Source organism: Anabrus simplex, chromosome 3, assembly GCF_040414725.1.
Source record: "Anabrus simplex isolate iqAnaSimp1 chromosome 3, ASM4041472v1, whole genome shotgun sequence".
Taxonomy (NCBI): Eukaryota; Metazoa; Arthropoda; class Insecta; order Orthoptera; family Tettigoniidae; genus Anabrus; species Anabrus simplex.
In genome coordinates, this window is record NC_090267.1 from 22,148,651 (window position 1) to 22,166,978 (window position 18,328).

The 18,328-nt window shown below is 39.3% G+C and overlaps 1 protein-coding gene across 1 annotated transcript in view; it reads right to left on the bottom strand.

Moving 5' to 3' along the window:
• LOC136866960 (uncharacterized) overlaps nt 1-18,328 on the bottom strand; it is a 540,004-nt gene that overhangs the window by 202,758 nt on the left and 318,918 nt on the right. The window contains exon 3 of the mRNA XM_067144049.2: nt 13,129-13,320. Within this exon, the coding sequence (XP_067000150.2) occupies nt 13,129-13,320 (192 nt within the window). The remainder of the gene's footprint in view (nt 1-13,128; nt 13,321-18,328) is intronic.

The following is an 18,328-nucleotide window of genomic DNA, read 5'->3' on the forward strand; positions in this document are numbered from 1 at the left end:
CAATAAGACGCTGATAATAAAAAACAAACTTTATAAATCTAAGAAGTAATTTAGACAAGCTTGCTGCCTCCCATTTGCAGCAACCACAACAAAAATTAACTGTTATAAATCAGTTCATCGGCCCCACTTTAATATATCCTTTTCAATCAGCGCCTGTAGAGAAAATTCTCAACACATATTTAATAAAAACAAACAATTTAATCAAGGACAATTTTCAGCTACCGAGTGACACACCCAACAGTATGTTGTACACAAGAAGTAAATATAAAGGCTTGTCTATACTTCTTGCAACGTGGGAAGCATATCTCCAACAATTAAACATCAACCGCAAGCTTGAAGTAGTGAATGATCCTCATGTAAGTGCTATCAGACATTATAACGCCTTCAGTAATCATTGCTTCTCCGAGCTGCAGATAAATACTGACGACATGGCGGCAGAGTAAGAATGGTGTCATGATCGGCTCCTGAACATTGTGTAACATCCTGTGCAACCAGTGTAAATGTGAAATACTGCAAGCGTGAACGTATAAAGGTAACTAGAACTAGTTGAGAACGGCAGTTTCATTTATTATTAATAATTACTTTGTGGAGCCAACGAAACACAAGAACATGGCAACCTGCGCTGTGTGTGACAAGGAGCTGGGCAAGAAGAAGAAAGTACAGTGTGGACTATGTGAAAAATGGGCTCAAGGTAAATTTAGTGAAATGAACAATGGCAAGTACGAGTCAAAAGCAGTGCTATTCCATTGAGGACGTGGTAAAGTTGCTACTAGAGCTGCAAAGTGAAATAAGGGAACTCTAATCTGAGCAAATGAAGAGAGAGTGTGAGCTAGGGAAGTCTATAGATCTCTGCCATGAAAAGACAGACAGCAACACCAAGTCTATTGCTCAGGAAAATTAGTGAACAGATGGAAGCAATCCGAGTCCAGAATTCTAATCTCAGAGCTCAGCTGAAAAGTCTCGGTACTCGATTAACAGAGTCTGAACAATATTCTCGCAGGAACACACTTGAAATATTTGTTGTTCCAGAGAAAGCCAACGAAGACGTTCTGGAAACTCTAAAGGGCATAGGGAGAGCTCTGGACCTTCAAATAGAAGAACATATGATTGATACCTGTCACCGGTTACCCAGACTACCCGGCCAGTCTCACAGTGGGATCATCGTGAAGTTTGTTCGACGTTCCGACAAGGAGAACTTCATGCAGAGAAGGCGAGTTAAACACAACTTATCAACACGACACCTAGGACTTCCGGACGACAACATCATTTATGTGAACGAAAGCCTGGCGCCGGAGAAGAGGAAGCTGTTAGCACTCGCTCGCAGATTCAAGACGGAGCACAACTACAGGTATCTATGGGTAAGAAATGGAATCATACGACTAAGAAAGAGTGAAGGTTCCAAGATATGTGTAATTAATGAAACTGAAGTTTTGAATAAGTTGAATTAGAAATGCCAGCTATGAATTCAGTTATGTTTCATGTCCTTTGTATTGTCTGTAGTATTAGGAAAGTGAGTGTACTCCGAGTCAGGTATGTTCAGAGAGCAGCGGGCCTAATCTTCTTTACTTTCACTTTGCAAGGGCTTCTATTCAAAGTTACCGGCATTCCTCCCTCCCTTTCTTGAAGAGTTCTCTCTAAGCAAGTCATTAAACGTGTATTACCAAAACTGTAGAGGTCTAAGGACCAAGCTTGATTTATTTTATACAAACTTATTAGGTGAGAACTTCGATCTGTTGGCTTTGACGGAGAGCTGGCTAAATTCTTCTATTAGCAATTATGAGCTCTTTGATCAGAGATATAACGTATTTCGAGGCGATCGTAATAAAATATCTACAGGTAAAGAACTTGGCGGAGGTGTTGTACTGGCTGTCAGCAACAAATATAAGGCCTCACAGGTTGACATAGATGTTTCGGCTGAGCATGTATGTGTTAAACTTCTGAGGGAAAATCTTGATAGTATCTTTATTTGTGTGGTATACTTTCCGCCTAGTACTAAACTGGCTGCATATAATGAATTTTACGAAGGTATTGAAGCCAATCCCGTTTTAAATAGTAAACAGTTAGTAATATTAGGAGACTTTAATTTACCACAAATTATTGAAGAAAACGATATAACGTGTACATCCGTACGCATGAATAATTTCTTACAATTCATGGGATTAAGAAATGTTAACGGCGTTGTTAACAACAATGGCAGAATGCTTGACCTAGTATTGTCGAATATCACTCACATTACTGTCGACCAAAACTTTCATCCTCTCGTACCAGAGGACAAACATCATCCGGCCTTCAACATTACTTTTTGTTACCAAAAGAAGGGAGAAAAATGTAATGATGCGGGAAATAAAATTGTATACAATTATAACAAGGCAGATTTTGAATTGTTATACAGAGCACTTTCACACATAGATTGGAGCTTTCTGGACAATTACACTGATGTTAACCAGGCACTAGATATATTTAATTCTAAATTTTATTCTGTTTTAAATGTCTGTGTTCCGGCAACCGTCAGGAAAAATAAACGATACCCTTGTTGGTTTACGCAAGAGATAATAAGAAATATTAGGCGGAAAGCATACCATCACAGGAAAATGCGCGAAGGGCAGAGAAATCAGACTCCCATTTCTTGAAATTCAAAGAATTGAGAAGAAGTGTTAAGAAAGATATAAGCATCGCGTATAAAGCCTATATCGGGCAGGTAGAGCACGAAATAGGCGTAGATACTAAGAACTTTTGGGCATTCGTTAAAAGTAAGCAAAGGAACCCCTATGTCAGTGTAATGAAATACAATGGAAAAGAACTAATAAGCGACAAATCTGTTGCTGACAGTTTTGCAGGCTATTTCTCATCTGTATACTCAGAGAAACGGGCGCGGTATGATTTACCGAAATAAGAGAATACGGAAATAGATCCATTGATGAATGTACTAAATGTTAATGAAATTAGTACTACTGAAATTCAAAACGCAATACGCAAGATGAAACCTAAAAAAGCCGCAGGCCCAGATCTAATCCCTCCGTATGTAATTAAAGGCTGTGGAGATATTTTATTACACCCTCTCTCAATTATTTTTAACATTTCGCTAAAAACTGGAACTTTTCCTACAAAGTGGAAGACAACGCGAGTTAGTCCGCTTTACAAATCCGGAGATAGGTCAGTAATTAATAACTACAGACCAGTTGCAATTTCTTCCGCATTAGCAAAAGTCTACGAACAAACCCTATATCGGCATCTGTTCGAACATGTAGAAATTATCATCAGTGACACCCAACATGGCTTCAGACCGGGGAAATCGACAACGACAAATTTGTTGGAGTTCAGTCATGAAGTGTCGGCAGCCATGGATACAGGAGGCCAAGTGGATGTAGTTTTCACAGATTTTAGAAAAGCATTCGATAAAGTTGATCACGATGTACTTTTAAATAAATTAGCTTATTATGGACTCTCTCACACCTTAATAAAATTATTTGCATCATATCTCTCTGATAGACAACAATTTGTGTCTTACAAAGGATTTGAATCTGAGTATTACAATACTCGACCTGGTGTCCCACAGGGCTCAAATCTTGGACCATTACTCTTCTTACTACTTATTAATGATCTTCCTAAATGCGTACAGTATTCAAACATATTGCTATTCGCAGACGATGTAAAAAATTTCAAAACCATTCGTTCACAGGTGGACTGTAGATTTCTTCAGAAAGACCTCAATAGCATATCACATTGGAGCGTTATTAACAAGTTAGATTTTAACATTAACAAGTGTCATGTAATGGTATTTTCCAGGAATAAAAATAAAATTAGTCACTCGTATAATATTTTGAATACTAATCTGTCATCAGTGAATTCTATCAAGGATCTTGGCGTGCATTTTGACGCTAAATTGACGTTCTCTCTGCACATAAACGAAGTAGTTGCAGATGCTTACAGAATATTAGGATTTATTAAGAGATGCACACGTGACTTCACAAATCCCGAGGCAATAAAGCTATTATACAACTCCTTTGTAAGAAGTCGGCTAGAATATGCACCAACCATTTGGAATCCCACCTTTAAACTATATGAAAACAAAGTTGAAATGGTGCAAAACAAATTTCTTAGATACCTTACGTACAAAATAACTAATAATTATCCTAAATTTTATTCGTATGATGACTTAATGAAACAACTTGGCTATAAGTCCTTAGCAAAAAGACGAGTAATTGCAGTTCTTCTATTTGTCTACATATTATTTAACAATCTTATTGGTAGCTCTAACTTGCTCTCTCTGTTCAACTAGTCTGTCCCTAATCCATCTACACGCCCAAAATATGTTACTTTCTACTGCTCTAGATCAAGAACCCAACAACATAGTAATTCACCAGTGTTAAACTCAATGAAAATATTTAATAAATATAGCAATGAGTATAGAATAGATATATTTGCAACTACATACACATCCATAGTAAAACAATGTAAACAAATAGCTTAATTGTTTTCTGTTCTAAGTTAAAATCCCACTTTGCTGATTCCTATTGTTAACCTCATAACTTCAGTTAATATTCTAGTTTCTAGTTATACCATCTAGCTCATCATCATTATTATCTTCGATAACATCACTACCATCATGTATAATTACAGTACTAATGCAGCTTTAAAGCAGTTCGTAAATCATTATAATTGTAATATTTTAAATACCTTGTTATAATATGTGCATATGTAACTGAATATTTGTAATACTATGTTACTGAAGAAAAGTGTATTTTTTATTTCATTTATGACTTTATTTTACAAGGAATTTCATAAGAGGTATTATAATTTTAATTTAATATTTGTTTTTATCTAATGTAATAGTATATGTATATGTGTTTCACATCATTAGGTTTGTACCTGTCTGAAGCACAATAAATAAATAAATAAATAAATAAATAAATAAATAAATAAATAAATAAATAAATAAATAAATAAATAAATAAATAAATAAAGAGTGTTAAGAAGATCTGAGAAACTCTACGACCAAAAGAATTTGGGAGAGGAGTTCCATTTTTCGCTGAAGTACCATCCGCCAACTCGTGGGCGATGAAATGGAATGGAGAGACATGCTAAATATGTTGGAAATGGCCACCCCAGTGCACACCCTTCCTGGACAGGCCACAGCAGGCTCTGCAGGGAGTATGAAACCCTACCCGATGTGCTCGTGACCTGCCCTTAGGGAGAGTTACTTCGCACTGAGTGTCATAACACCGTGAGATCTTCGTTAGCGAGCAGTCCCTTGAGGTTCTTGAAGAAGTCCACTGTGTAGCAGAAGGTGGAAATAACCGTCGTATTGATATAATTGCCATCAATCGGAGACAAAACGCAGCGGAAATCATTGACCTAATGATAAGGTTTGGAGACTCTGTTTTCCAGCCAGATGACGTAGATAAAGGAACACAGGATATACGTGCACCAACAATACCGTACTTCCAGAGAGCCTACAGCGTCAGGAACATACGAGTAGGACTGCTCCTGGGTGCTAGATGGACCATCCCCAGAAATTTTGTTGAATACTGGCAATCGTACAGACTGGGCAGAAATATTCAAGAAAAATTCTTACAACGATTATAAAATTCTCAGTGGCAATGATGTGAAACCATTTGTACGGAAAACATAGTATTTAATTTCCTTCAGACAGCATAAAAGAATGTTCATATTCATTAGTACATTTATATTTCTTTTCGAAACCAACACTTCATTTTTTCAAATAACTTGTGAGCTATTCTGTGTCCTTTGGCAAACACGTATTCATATCGGAATAAATGAGGAAAGAAAAATAATTTTAAACGTATGCCGTTCTCTCTGCTGCCGGTTGAAGATCGGTTGCCCGTCCCAAAAGTGAACAGAGTGTGAGGCAATGAGACGCAGTACATCACAATAGTGCTATACGGCAAGTGGTATTGATGTAAACCAGTGAAATGGCAAAGCAAACATTCACTTACTGTATGTCTACAGCAACAGTTGCGGACGTTAACGTTCCGTCAGAAAGGAGCGTGCGAGTGAGAAGGAAGTGGCAGATGACATGTTAGATGAGACAATGACTCTGTACTATGTGGACACTGCACATGTCCAGGCATGTAGTTCATAGTCCATGTGAGAGCCACAACTTCCGGCTCCAGTGAAGCGTAGTAAAGACCAATCGTTGTCGAGTAAGCGGGTACAAGACACAATTACGTACATAAACGACTATCCATAACAATAGTAAAAACAAACAAAGCAATTAGTAACAGATTTCGAACAAGTCCGCAGCAGTATGGCCGTGTGGTGCATACGAAAAACGATGGTAGCCTACTTCAAGGGAGGGCAAGGCTAACCTGCTAAAAACGATTGTTGTTTGCACGATTCAAGGACGCTCGGGACAAGTTACACGTTGTGCATGATAGTCGTTAAGAGGTACCAAGAGAGTTACAGCACGAGCAACGAACATCAATGTCCTAACTCATTCGTAAGCCTACTCTTAGTCTGGGTGGCAAATTGACTGGGATGTTCTTTATTTTTCTGGAGAAGTCTAACTCCAACGAGACTATCCCGTGTCAGGGACCTAGCAAGGGCGTTATATAATGTTGACGTCACAGCGAGCGAGTGTGCGGAAGATACGTTTACCCAAACTACAGCTGTGTTATGAACACTGCCTTTGGCCCATAGCTGGTGAAAATATCTCGCTGTTGCTTCAATGCTGGTTTGCCTATCAAAATTGTACCATCCCTCCTGGAAAGTGTGTGCCATTTCAATTCATATCACCTGGAACCACGGGAAAAATTCAACCTCTGGATGCCTGTTTTCCCGTGCCTACAAAACATACTATCCCACCATCTACAGCTACAATAAACTGCACGACAGGCTGGTTCGCATTCGGTTGCACCTTTCTATCAGTTCCCGTCACCACGTTATAATAATATGATTATCCATGCATTCTGAAAGAGTAGACACCTAGATGATCGCTCTGAACGATTTATAACTCCCAAGGCGTTCGACTTTGAACTTCCTGGCGGTAACGTTTGTGGCCCATCATTTTTCATTCGGTATTCATGGTGTAAGTTAAGGGTTTGTTTTGAACGTCGATGAAGTCCATTTTGTGAAGTGTAATACATACGTTCCATAAAAGGTTGATCTCTGCGCCACCCAGACACTCACTCGCTGGCATCCTCCTATGCATATGGTGCGTCATTAGCGGCTAATATAGTTTCCTGTCCCAGTTGTTACTACAGCACTTTCAAATGCCCCTTACTAGACATCGCACCTGCGACCTCACACTCGTGTGGGTCCCTTGTTAAGAGTACTCACATCTGATGACATCCAGTATAAATATTCAATTCTCTTTTTACATTGTCTCCCTCTTCCTTTCATATCCATTTTTTGTCTGAATAAATGATCAAATTGTTCTATATTACCTGCGAGACCTCTTTGTACCTTTACTTGTTGAAAATTTTCTCACTGGCTTGTCTTTCTGTCTACCTAGTTATCTTTACGTAATATCCATAGTTACCTCTGACTCCTAAATCCCTTTGTCTTCTGTCCAACGTTTACAACCATGTAGCAATACATTCCAAACAAAACATGTTTTCTTCTTCCCATGGTGAAAGAGTTGTTTAAAAACAAAATTCTTTCCCTGAAAGCTCGTTTCGCTGTTGTTATTCTTCTTAAACATTTTGTTTAATTCTCAGCAAGAAAATTATTCTACCAATTTCCATACATCTCATGACTTTCGAAATGTAACTGCTTAGATGACAACATTTATTAGTGTATTGTATTGCGTCTCTTCCCATTTTATGGATTTACCATAAAGCACTACCCTATCGAGACAAATCAGCGAGGGAAGAGATGAGATTACCTCTACTGTTTGATATCTGGAGCACCTTTCTGAAAGAACTTGACGAGTCTTTATTCACCTCCACGACAAATACACACACACACGTAGCTGAAAATAAACTTAGCAAAGACTCTTTTCTCTCCACGTACCTTAAGGTAAGGACTCGTGTGAGAAGGAAGTCTTAATGTGTTTGGGGGAAATGTGAGTGTGGGAAACTTAAAAGATATATTGCACCATTGGCGAGACTCGCCTCTTGCCTCTCGCACCGTACATACGTGATTTATGTTTCTTGTACGTGCTGCGCCCTCTGTTTGTATAGAAGAGAAATATTCCGACTAATTTATAGCTACAAGGCGATAGAAAATTTGCGGCCCTACTTTATTCAAACTAAAATATGACTCACAAGTGCTCTTAAATACAAATATACATAGGGGCTCGTTGATTGAATTTTGAGCGTCGGGATCTTCGGGAAGAAAGACGAAGAAAATTATACCATTTCAATTTCCAAAGGAGATCTTGGACCTGTTACACTACAACTCCATTCAAAATTTGCGTGTGGGTAGCTGAGCTAATGTACATTCGAGAACTAAAAATCGTGAGTGCTCAGCTTAATAACTAAGACTGTTTATTTAATGCTGAATCTTATGGAAATACGTGCGAAGACTCGCCTGCAGTAGCGAATAACCAAGGCAAGGTTGCAGTCTCACGGTTCGAGAGTTGGAAGAAGAGCACTCGCCGAGGAGCAGGGGATATTGCACGATTGTGCAGCAGTGTGAAACTATAGCTCATTCCACTGAACACACGACCTCTGAAACACCCATAATTCCTCGTCATTAATATAATGTTTTATGAAAGACAGATGAAAAGTATGAGGCATTTTTGCCCATGAGTTATTAAAATAACTACAAAACATTTTCTTTTTCATTAATACATTTGTAGGGAGGAAGCACAACAGCAGGAACAGCCATCGCTTCGTTGCCTTCCTTCTTCTGTGCTGCTCTGGCACAAGTGTGTGTAGTCCGTCGCTCTGTGAACCGCCGGCAGCTCGCTTGTGTGCTTTGAGGCTTTAAATCAGTGCGCACTTGTCTTGTATTGAGTGAGAGCTGGTTGTATATTGCCAAGTATTTGTGTGTGTTCTATTATTTTCGTACTGTACAGAAGTTGTTACTGAAGATTTTGGTGTTGTGGTGTGCAGCGATAAGTCATGGCATAACTTTTACTGATAAAAATATTGCCATGTGTTTTATTTGTGCATGGTTTTGTCATTTAGTTGTTCTTTCTTGAACACATTTTAATTTTGGCACCTTTTTCACTACTGCATTTAATTTTTACTATTGTTTTTGCGAGCGATACGGCAGCATGGTAGTGCCCCGCGTTGCCTGGGGAAATGCATCCCTCACCCCTCCAGCCCATTCTCTATTTTCTCCCCAGTTTGCCTTACACTTCAATGCTGAAGTTTCTATGTGCCGTGGTTTATCTCTGATTCTGTAAAAACCATAAGTAGCCGCTTTATACTCCCCGTTTCCTTTAGTTCATAAAAATAAGTTGTTGCTTAGGTTTTTTCGCCTTTTATCTTGAACTTAAATACTGAATTTCACAAATTTGTGTGCCGACGTTTACCCGTTATGGCGTTGAGCAGAGCCCTCCGATATAGCAACCCTGTTGTCATAAGAGCAATACTTAACATGGAATGAACTGTAGAATTTATATATACATAGCAGCATCTGTTAATTATAAAAATGTATTTTATTTATACTGTGACGTAATTTCCTTCTTCCCGCAGTTAAGAGAGCACGGAAAATGGCACTTTACCGCACTCTAAATAATTATTTACTTACTGTTTAATTAGACATTGTTTTGAACTGCACAGTAACGTAAACACAGATAGTCAGAGAGGTCACGAATCAGAAACACCAATCTTACCCTTGTTGAATTGATTCTCCACCTGATTGCAGCACTGTTTTCCGTACCCATCTACACAAAAAAGGGCAGCTCAAGGAATCCACCGCCAATACAACACTGACTAATGTATGGGTTAATTCATTTCCAACAGATAAATTCACATATATCATAAACTTCGTATGACCTTCATTAATCCAGGACGAGAGGACCATGTTTACTACTCTGGTAACTTAGTGGGCTGTTCATTGCTTCAATTAACATTAATTTTCATCTTTTATAACTACATTATTCCATACGCACACGTCTTATATCTTTCATAGCAAGATATGAACAACAGAATAAGGAAATCTCTTTGCATGGATCAGACATGGACGATTTGCATCGCGATGAACCTAAACTATTTGTAATTGAATTGATTTAATTAAAAATAAGTAAATTCGTCACACGATGAAATAAAATATTGTACACAAAAGCCATTAAATTGGTAAGCTTACGTCACTCGTTTCGGAATTCCAAACATTTCGCTCGTAACGTAATAGATCAGTCTCCGTGGAAGTTGTGTAAATAATTTAATTTAATTATGGAATCTCCACTGTGGATGAGCTGTAACAATCTACAAAGAAAAACGAACACTAGTAGAATCATGATAGCCGAGTGGCATATCTACCGGCTGCCTACCCAGGCAGCCGCAGTTCGAATTCTGGTCAATGTATGGGGCATTTTGAAAATTCAACTACGCACACCCAAATTCAGTAACGGAACTGGTGTATAATGCCCAGAGAATCCCTCGAAAAGTCAAAGTTTCTGAAACTTCCCGATAGGATTCGAGGTTAGGGGTCAGAAACCAAACAGCTTAAGTAGGCCACAGTGCCATTCTTTTCACACAGTTTTCGAAAACGATGATCTATAATTTTGGTAGGCTTAGAAATTGACTGAAATTCGAAAGTAATTAAAGGAGGGGGAGCGGGGGGCAGGAGATTTTAGATTGGGAGCGGGAATTGGCAACCACAAGGTCCTTATTTGAGTCACGGAATTGCTACCAATATTTTTTTTACAGTTTGTATTATGTCGCGCCGACACAGGCTACGATGGGGTAGGAAAGGCCTAGGAGTGGGGAGGAAGTGGTCGTGGCATTAATTAAGGTACAGCCTGGTGTGAAAATGGGAAAGAACGGAAAAGCATCTTCAGGGCTGTCGACAGTGGGGCTCGAACCCACTTTATTCCGGTTGCAACCTAACAGCTACGCGCCCTTAACCGCACGGCCAACTCGCCCGGTTTGCTTCCAATTACTTGTGCCTAGCTCCTCACTTTCATCTCTCCTATTTGACCTCCTTTGGTGAACTCTTGTCGTTTTCCGCCCCCGACGGTATTAGGTTTGCGAATGATAGGGAGTCTTTCATTTTCACGTTCTTCGTGGCGTTTGCCTTTATTCTGACGATACTTTCATTTTTGAAGTATCGGATCTCTTCAGTTATTTCCCTTCTGATGTGTGATGATTGCGAATGGCTGCCCAGTTCCATTTCCTCTTAAAACAATAACAACCAACACCTCTACCACCACCACCTTTTTCTTTTCCGACCCCGACGTTATTCGGTTTGCAAGGCCTAGAGAGTCTTTCATTTTTCGAAATGTCGGACCTTTTTAATATTTTTCATCTGATTAGTGTTAATAGAAGATGGTTGCCTAGTTTTACTACCTCCTCCTAAAACAGTAATCATCACTACCACCTTGAGGAATATTAACGAAAATACTCGGGATATTAGCCTAACCAAATCAATTTCAAACCCATAAAAATACTGTTACTGTTAATTTAATCAAGGATGACCAATTAAAACACACACACAAGGTGATACTCGAAAATGAATGACAACACTTCACTGATTACTGACTATTTACAAGAGTCACTTGTCCTCACAGCGGGTTTTCGGCGGACAGTTTTTACATGGAACTGGAGATCTCTGTATTATTTATTGACTAGTTTCAACTCTGCATGCACTACTGTAACTTCATATAGCAGTTCCATGTAGTCAGATTCGAACACACGATCGATGGCCGTCATGACGGACATGAAGTGTACACTTGGCTCGACTCCAGACAAAACCTATAACTCACGTGGCTGCTCCATGCACTGAGCTATTCAACACATATCACTCGACAAGGCAACAACACAACACAACTCCTGTTCGACGGGAGCCTGCTTTTATACTGGAGACCCCAAGCCCCGTACCTTCTACTTATAAGTGTCCCGCATGCAATAGTGATGAATTGGGTGCCTAGTCATTGGTTTTCAAAGGAGCGCAACAACGTGTTATATTTCGGACGTGAAGCAAATAGCAGTAATTTTACTACACACGTTACAGGCTGCATTTGTAAATCCGCCAAAGATGCAGAAAATACAGTATAATAATTAAAAAATTTATACACGTACAAATATTCCACTCTAGTCTGACTCGTAGGCTGAAAAGTAAGTGTAATGTCCTACGGTCCAGGGGGCTCCGGGGTCGATTCCCTGGCGAGCCACGGATTTTAACAGCTTCTCATTAATTCTTCTGGCTTGGGGACTGGGTGTTTGTGTCTGTCCCAAAACTCAGCCCTTCATGTTCAGACAACACACCACAGAACCACGTAAAAGTGATTACATCTCTGCGGAACTTGGCGTGTTCTGGTGCAGCGTGGAAGAGAACATCAGATTTCAATATCGGGCTGCAAGTGAGGTTCTACCGGAGTGTTTGGACAGCGGATGCCATCCTGAAATTCAAGACTGACATTTGCTGGCTGTGAACTATGGACCGCGACAGCGCTAACGAGAGTAACTGTGTGACTGAGTGAAACTGCAGTGCTAGTGTCCGGCATCTGTGTGATTATGTGTGAATGAGCAGTAAGAAGTAACAAAGGGAGAGTGCGAACTGTGTAATTGTGTGTCATGTACTACGAGAGTAAATTGTGTTCTCGGTAAGCTTGTGTGTGTGATGGGTAGCTTTAGTAATCGGTAAATAAATGTTAGAAATAGAGCGATACCTGTTGCTGTATTAATTTATTTAACCAGTCTACAATACGTTACTTCAGGGTTATGGCATTAACGTATTAGAAAGACCACAAAACAACATTTAACTTCTAATAAATGTCCTAAATTAGATGCCCAAGAAGACCACTCCCCTAGGTACTTTGACCAAGACATCGCCTTCTAACTGCACAACACCTTATTCTGTAAGGAGTTTGTTAGTAAACGATACACGAAATTAATCGAGAAATTGTGCATTTATTTGTAAAATAAACATGTAAATGTCAAAATTTTCGAATTACGCGTTTTAACTCGTTTTACGACATACAATATATTAAGCTCCATACTGGGGAACCATCGGTACATAACATAGCCATCAAGGGAATTTCTTGACTCTTACCTTACGATGCCGTTGTTCCATGGCCCACACGGATATGATGAGGCGACCTCCTATACGAAGCACTCTCGCCAACTCCCGCAGCGCTCCGACGCGCCTCTCCGTTGTCGCGAAGTGGTGCACGACGGCGACTGAGAGTACGGCGTCGAAGCTCTCGTCTCGGAACGGCAACGACAGATTGTCACACATCAGCACCTGCAACACATCGTACATGGCGTGTAGACACAGCGGCAGATTGTGGCACATAGTATGGAGAGATACACTGAGGAGGATGTTGGTCGTCTAGTGTCGCACCACATAGTCCCAGCAAGAGGCATTTGATTGCTTACAGTATAATCAGATTCACGGTCTCTGTTATGAAGCGTAGCTGAACGACAGTGGTGGAATTTGAGAATGTCGTACTCTGAGTAACGGGCACATTTCAAGTTCTGCCAAAAATTATGCAAATCCTCCAGCGAAACGTTTGAGATGATCAAGTGGAAATCACCCGGATCACCACGACGGGAAAAAGACGCGAAAAGACAGGTCAGAAGAATATGTGATACTTGAGTTGTTAACACCAGTCCACAAACATATTGACTGTAGTACGTACACAGGTGTACAGTGTGTTGCCTACACTGTAGGCGCCAGTCCAGGAACGTATAGACTGTAGTACGTGAGTGTACACCATGTTGCCTATACTGTAAGTGTTAGTCCAAGAAGTTGGAGACTATCATACGCGAGTGTACGCCGTGTTGCCTATACTATAGGAGCCATTCCATGAACTTATTGACGTCAGTAGTATGACAGAGTAGTACGGGAACTGTATAACTGAAGACATGGAGGAAATAACTATGAGGCTGCATGAAAAGTGTAACAAAGTTAATTGTTATGTTCTAAAAGCTTTGTCGAACTATGGCATGGCATTTGGAGTGTCAGTGCATGTCATATTATTTCCACTGAACGAAATTATTGTTACTCATGGCAAGTAATCAGGAGGCATTAAAGGTCTGGTTTTTCTAGTTACACAGGGTAGTCGGAAACAACCTGAATAGGGAATAATTCTTGTTGAATCATTCGCATGACCTGATTTTGATTATTGTGATATAGTTTACAACAACCTACAGTAGGAGTAGAATGGGGAAGGAAATTACAGCGTGTTCACAATGCTTGTGTAAGATTTATCTGTCTCGGGTGGCTTTGCCTACAAGAACGACGCACACTTCATTCTCTTTGTTTTTTTGCATAATATTCTTAAAACTTCACAAGCCTCATACCATGATCGCATCAAATTACTCTCCACAGAGCATAACGAAAATACCTCATCCTGCAGCACCTTCCTGTACACAGAACGACATTCACCCTTACCGCAGCGCGACAATGGAATCTCTTACTAGTGAACGTTAGAAGTACGTCCAGCAGCTTTGGAAGATACCTGTGTCGAAATACTACGCAAACATACATGAATCATCAAGTTTTGACCTGGAAACACTTCTTCCTACCTCCTCTTCAACATTATTTCCCTTTTCCTTTAATAAATCTTCTTCTTATTATTGTTATTATAATTATATTAATTCTTCTCTTCAGCTCTCAGTTGAAGGCGATATCTCGGGATCGTCTTGAAATGTCTATGTTTTTGAAACTTTCTCTTAAGTAGTATATATAGTACTCATTACTAACATATTTTAATGTACTCTACGTACGATGTGTGTTACATGGATGATATGATTTGTTTCTTTACGTGTGATTACTTTTATTAATACTATTATTGTTAATGTACCGGGGGTACACCTCAATGCCGCGCATTCAAAATTTGCGCCTAAAGGAACTTAGAACTTTAATCAGAAGATGTCACCACCGAAATATTATGTAATTTTGTAATTGTGTAGTTTCCTAACCTGAGTGAATTTCTCCCGGTTTTGTTGCCATTCATTAAGAAGTTTGAACATTTTTCTACAGATGACACCACTAAAGAACATTTTTGATCATGCCCTCTGGTGCAAGGTGAAAGAACTTATAATTTAAAGAAAATTTGTATTTCTAGGTTTTTGTAACTGATTGATGCTCATTTATTTTTGAGTTGGCAATATTTCCTTTTTCTTTCCGCTAGTTTTGAATTTAGCCAATCACTAATTTCTGTAATTAATTTTCAACCTATCACAGGCTTCTTGTTCGATTTTGATTGTTACTTTTGAACTAAACCAATAAAATCGAGAAGGTGTGGCTAGTTTAGTCTTGAACGATCTCAAACCTTCCACGAGGGTTCATAAACTGCGGCTTTTCTCGTTTCTTGGCCAACTGATCGTCGTCTATCAGAGTGTGTGTGTTAAGCAGGAGGCGGGCGGTCTCTTTCGTCGGCAGAAGAACATTTATAAGGTAATGGCCACATAAATTATATCTTTCTTGTCATAGCTACCTACACAGATTATCCCAAGGGAAAGGTCCGAATCTTTAACCAAGTAACCTACTTTTCTAAAATGTAACTTTCTTTCGGCTAAGGTAAAAATTTCATAAAATCTTTAAGTGTAAATCGGGGATAGAGAATGATGTACGCTCTCGAGCTCCCCTTCATCTTGGTTTGAGGTGGCGACGTTTTCACAACCTTTCGTTTCTGTAATGTATTACAGTTATTTCCATCCGCGCCGCCTCAGTAGCTTGGGATTAGCCCCTGTTTCTTCGGCCGAGAGCCCTATTGGTTTTAATTTTTCATTATCTGGGGCGCAGTGTTCGCCTCCATTCAGTTTGTGTTTCAGGCCGTTTACTTAACCTGTTTCTTTTCTCAACGGCCCTGTAGGTTGGGTACGAGATACCTCTGTGTAATAATATTTCTATTTGTAAATAGTGCCTTGAAAGGCCAGAGTTTGTCACTTTTCATGCAATGTTGCCTTGAGTAGGCTTGGAAACCTGAGAGCCTGTTAGCTCTTTTTAAAGTTTTGTAACGGTAAAGTGTGCCTCTGGGAGGCTAGATATTGTGATTTACGGAGCAAGTGCTCTTGAATTAGGGGATTTCTGCCCCTCACTAAATAATACCTCTTCCTTTTTAAAATTGTAAAATTAGGGGCTTGAAGCCCAGAGTTTGTAAAAGTTCACTAATCTTGAATTTTCCTAGTCTTGTTTCAAGATTGCTTTTGTACCTGATATGTTTTTTATGTTCACCAAGTGAAAATTGTTAAGTTGTAGTTGTTTTCTGGAAAAATATAACCTTCAGTTCGAGTTTTAAATTAATTTTGATATTGCAGATAGGTCCATTCACCCCAGCACCTTCTTTAGTTTCTTTCTGCTCCACGGGTACATTTATTGTTAATATCGTTTTCATATCATTGTCGTCAGTAGTTATTATTAAAGTGTTCTAGGTTAAGACTGGCTAAGTGTAAGAATGTGAGTATATCCCTAACTTTACCAGAATAAACAAACCATATTCTTTTTCTTCTTTCTTCTTTCTTCGTTATGCCCAAACAAGGGGCAATGGAACTTATTTAACTGATGCCGTTGCCTTTTTCTTCTCCCAAAATATCTTCATCTTCTCGCTGTGGCTTTTCCTGTGAACTTCTGACCAGGTTTTGTTGGCGGTAGTGCTTGGAGGATGTTTAAAGTGTTGATCGTCGAATAATTTTCTTAACTTAGATCTGTCGAACACAATGTCATCTGTGATGTCTATTAAATAAAGATCTTTTCCAACTTCGAGCAGCCATTGACAGGACAAGGTTCAGAATTCTTTTGGTCAATCTCTAATTACTCATTCTGAGAATATGTCCATCGAATTTCCTAAATGTATCTGAGGTCTGAGAATTCTCCTGAGTGTGCAGGTCATGAGATTTCCTTATCACCCAAATTCCTCCTGTACAGACTGGTTCGAGAATTTCCATTAAGATTTTTATTTCCTGCCCTTCTACAACCTTAATCAATGATCTGCCCCCAATGATCAGTGTTGCAGATGCATGTAGTGCTTCAGGCTTGATTACAGTGTTATGATGTCTTAATTTTGATTTCGAGATATAGATCTTTTATTATATCTGCTCCAAGTGAGTCTGTGTGTTCTTTAGAGGTTAGGGACTCTTTCTTTGTTTGCTTATTATTATTATTATTATTATTATTATTATTATTATTATTATTATTATTATTATTATTATTATTGTGCCGGCCGGTACACCTCTACGCCGCACATTTGAATTTTCCGCCTTAAAGTACTCCTCTGCAGGAGAAACTCTGAACTTTAAAAACTGCATCAATTCATAAGTTTTTCAGAAGATGTCACTACCGTATATTTTGTGATTACGAAGTTGTCAATACTGTGTGGATTTCAACTTGTTTTGTTTTCCATTGATCAAGAAGTGTGCACATTCTCTTATAGATGTCTCTACTAAAAAACTATGACCATGCACCCTGGTGCGAAGTGGAAGAACTTTATTTGAAGAAATGTTATATTCATAAGTTTGTTCTTTACTGAATTTCGTTCTTTCATTTGTGGGTTGGCAATATAAATATTTTCTTTCCACCAGTTTTGAACTTAGCCAATCCAGAATTTCTGTAATAAATTTTTTACCAATCGTGTCTTTCTTCTTCGATTTTGATGTGTTACTGTAAGCTACCCAATAAACGCCTGTGGGTGTGTCTTAATTATTCATGAAAGGTCTCGAATCTTCCCCGAGAGTATAGAAATTACTGATTTTCCTGTCTCTCGGCCACTCTAACAACATCTAGCATGGTGTATGGAAGTGTAGCAGGAGACGGTAGCGCCTCTTTCATCCGGCAGCAGCTCTTCAACAAGCTAATGGCCACTTAACATCTTTATTTCTTGCTAGCTCAGCAGTTCAATCCGCGGGGAAGGTCCGAAACATTTGCTATGTAAAAAACATGTAATCTCCCATCGTTTTGCAAAACTTCAAATATCTTTAACTGTAATTCGGGGATAGAGAGTGCTTTACCCTCTCGAGCTCCCCTTCATACTAGTTTGAGGTGACTACGTTTTGTAACTGGTTTTCTTCCTTTCTGTAATGTCTTAACTTTTTTATACGAGACACCTCCATAAGTTTGGGAATAGCCCCTGATTCATCGGCCTTGTGCCTCTTAGGTTTTAAAAAGCTTTCACGTAGGAGTGCAAGTACACGCCTCCATTCTACTTGGTGTTGCGGGCCATTTACTTAACTTTTTCTTGTCGGCTAAGGCCCAGTAGGTTGGGTACAAGATACCCCTGTTTCGTTGTCAGTTGTGCCTTGATGGCAAT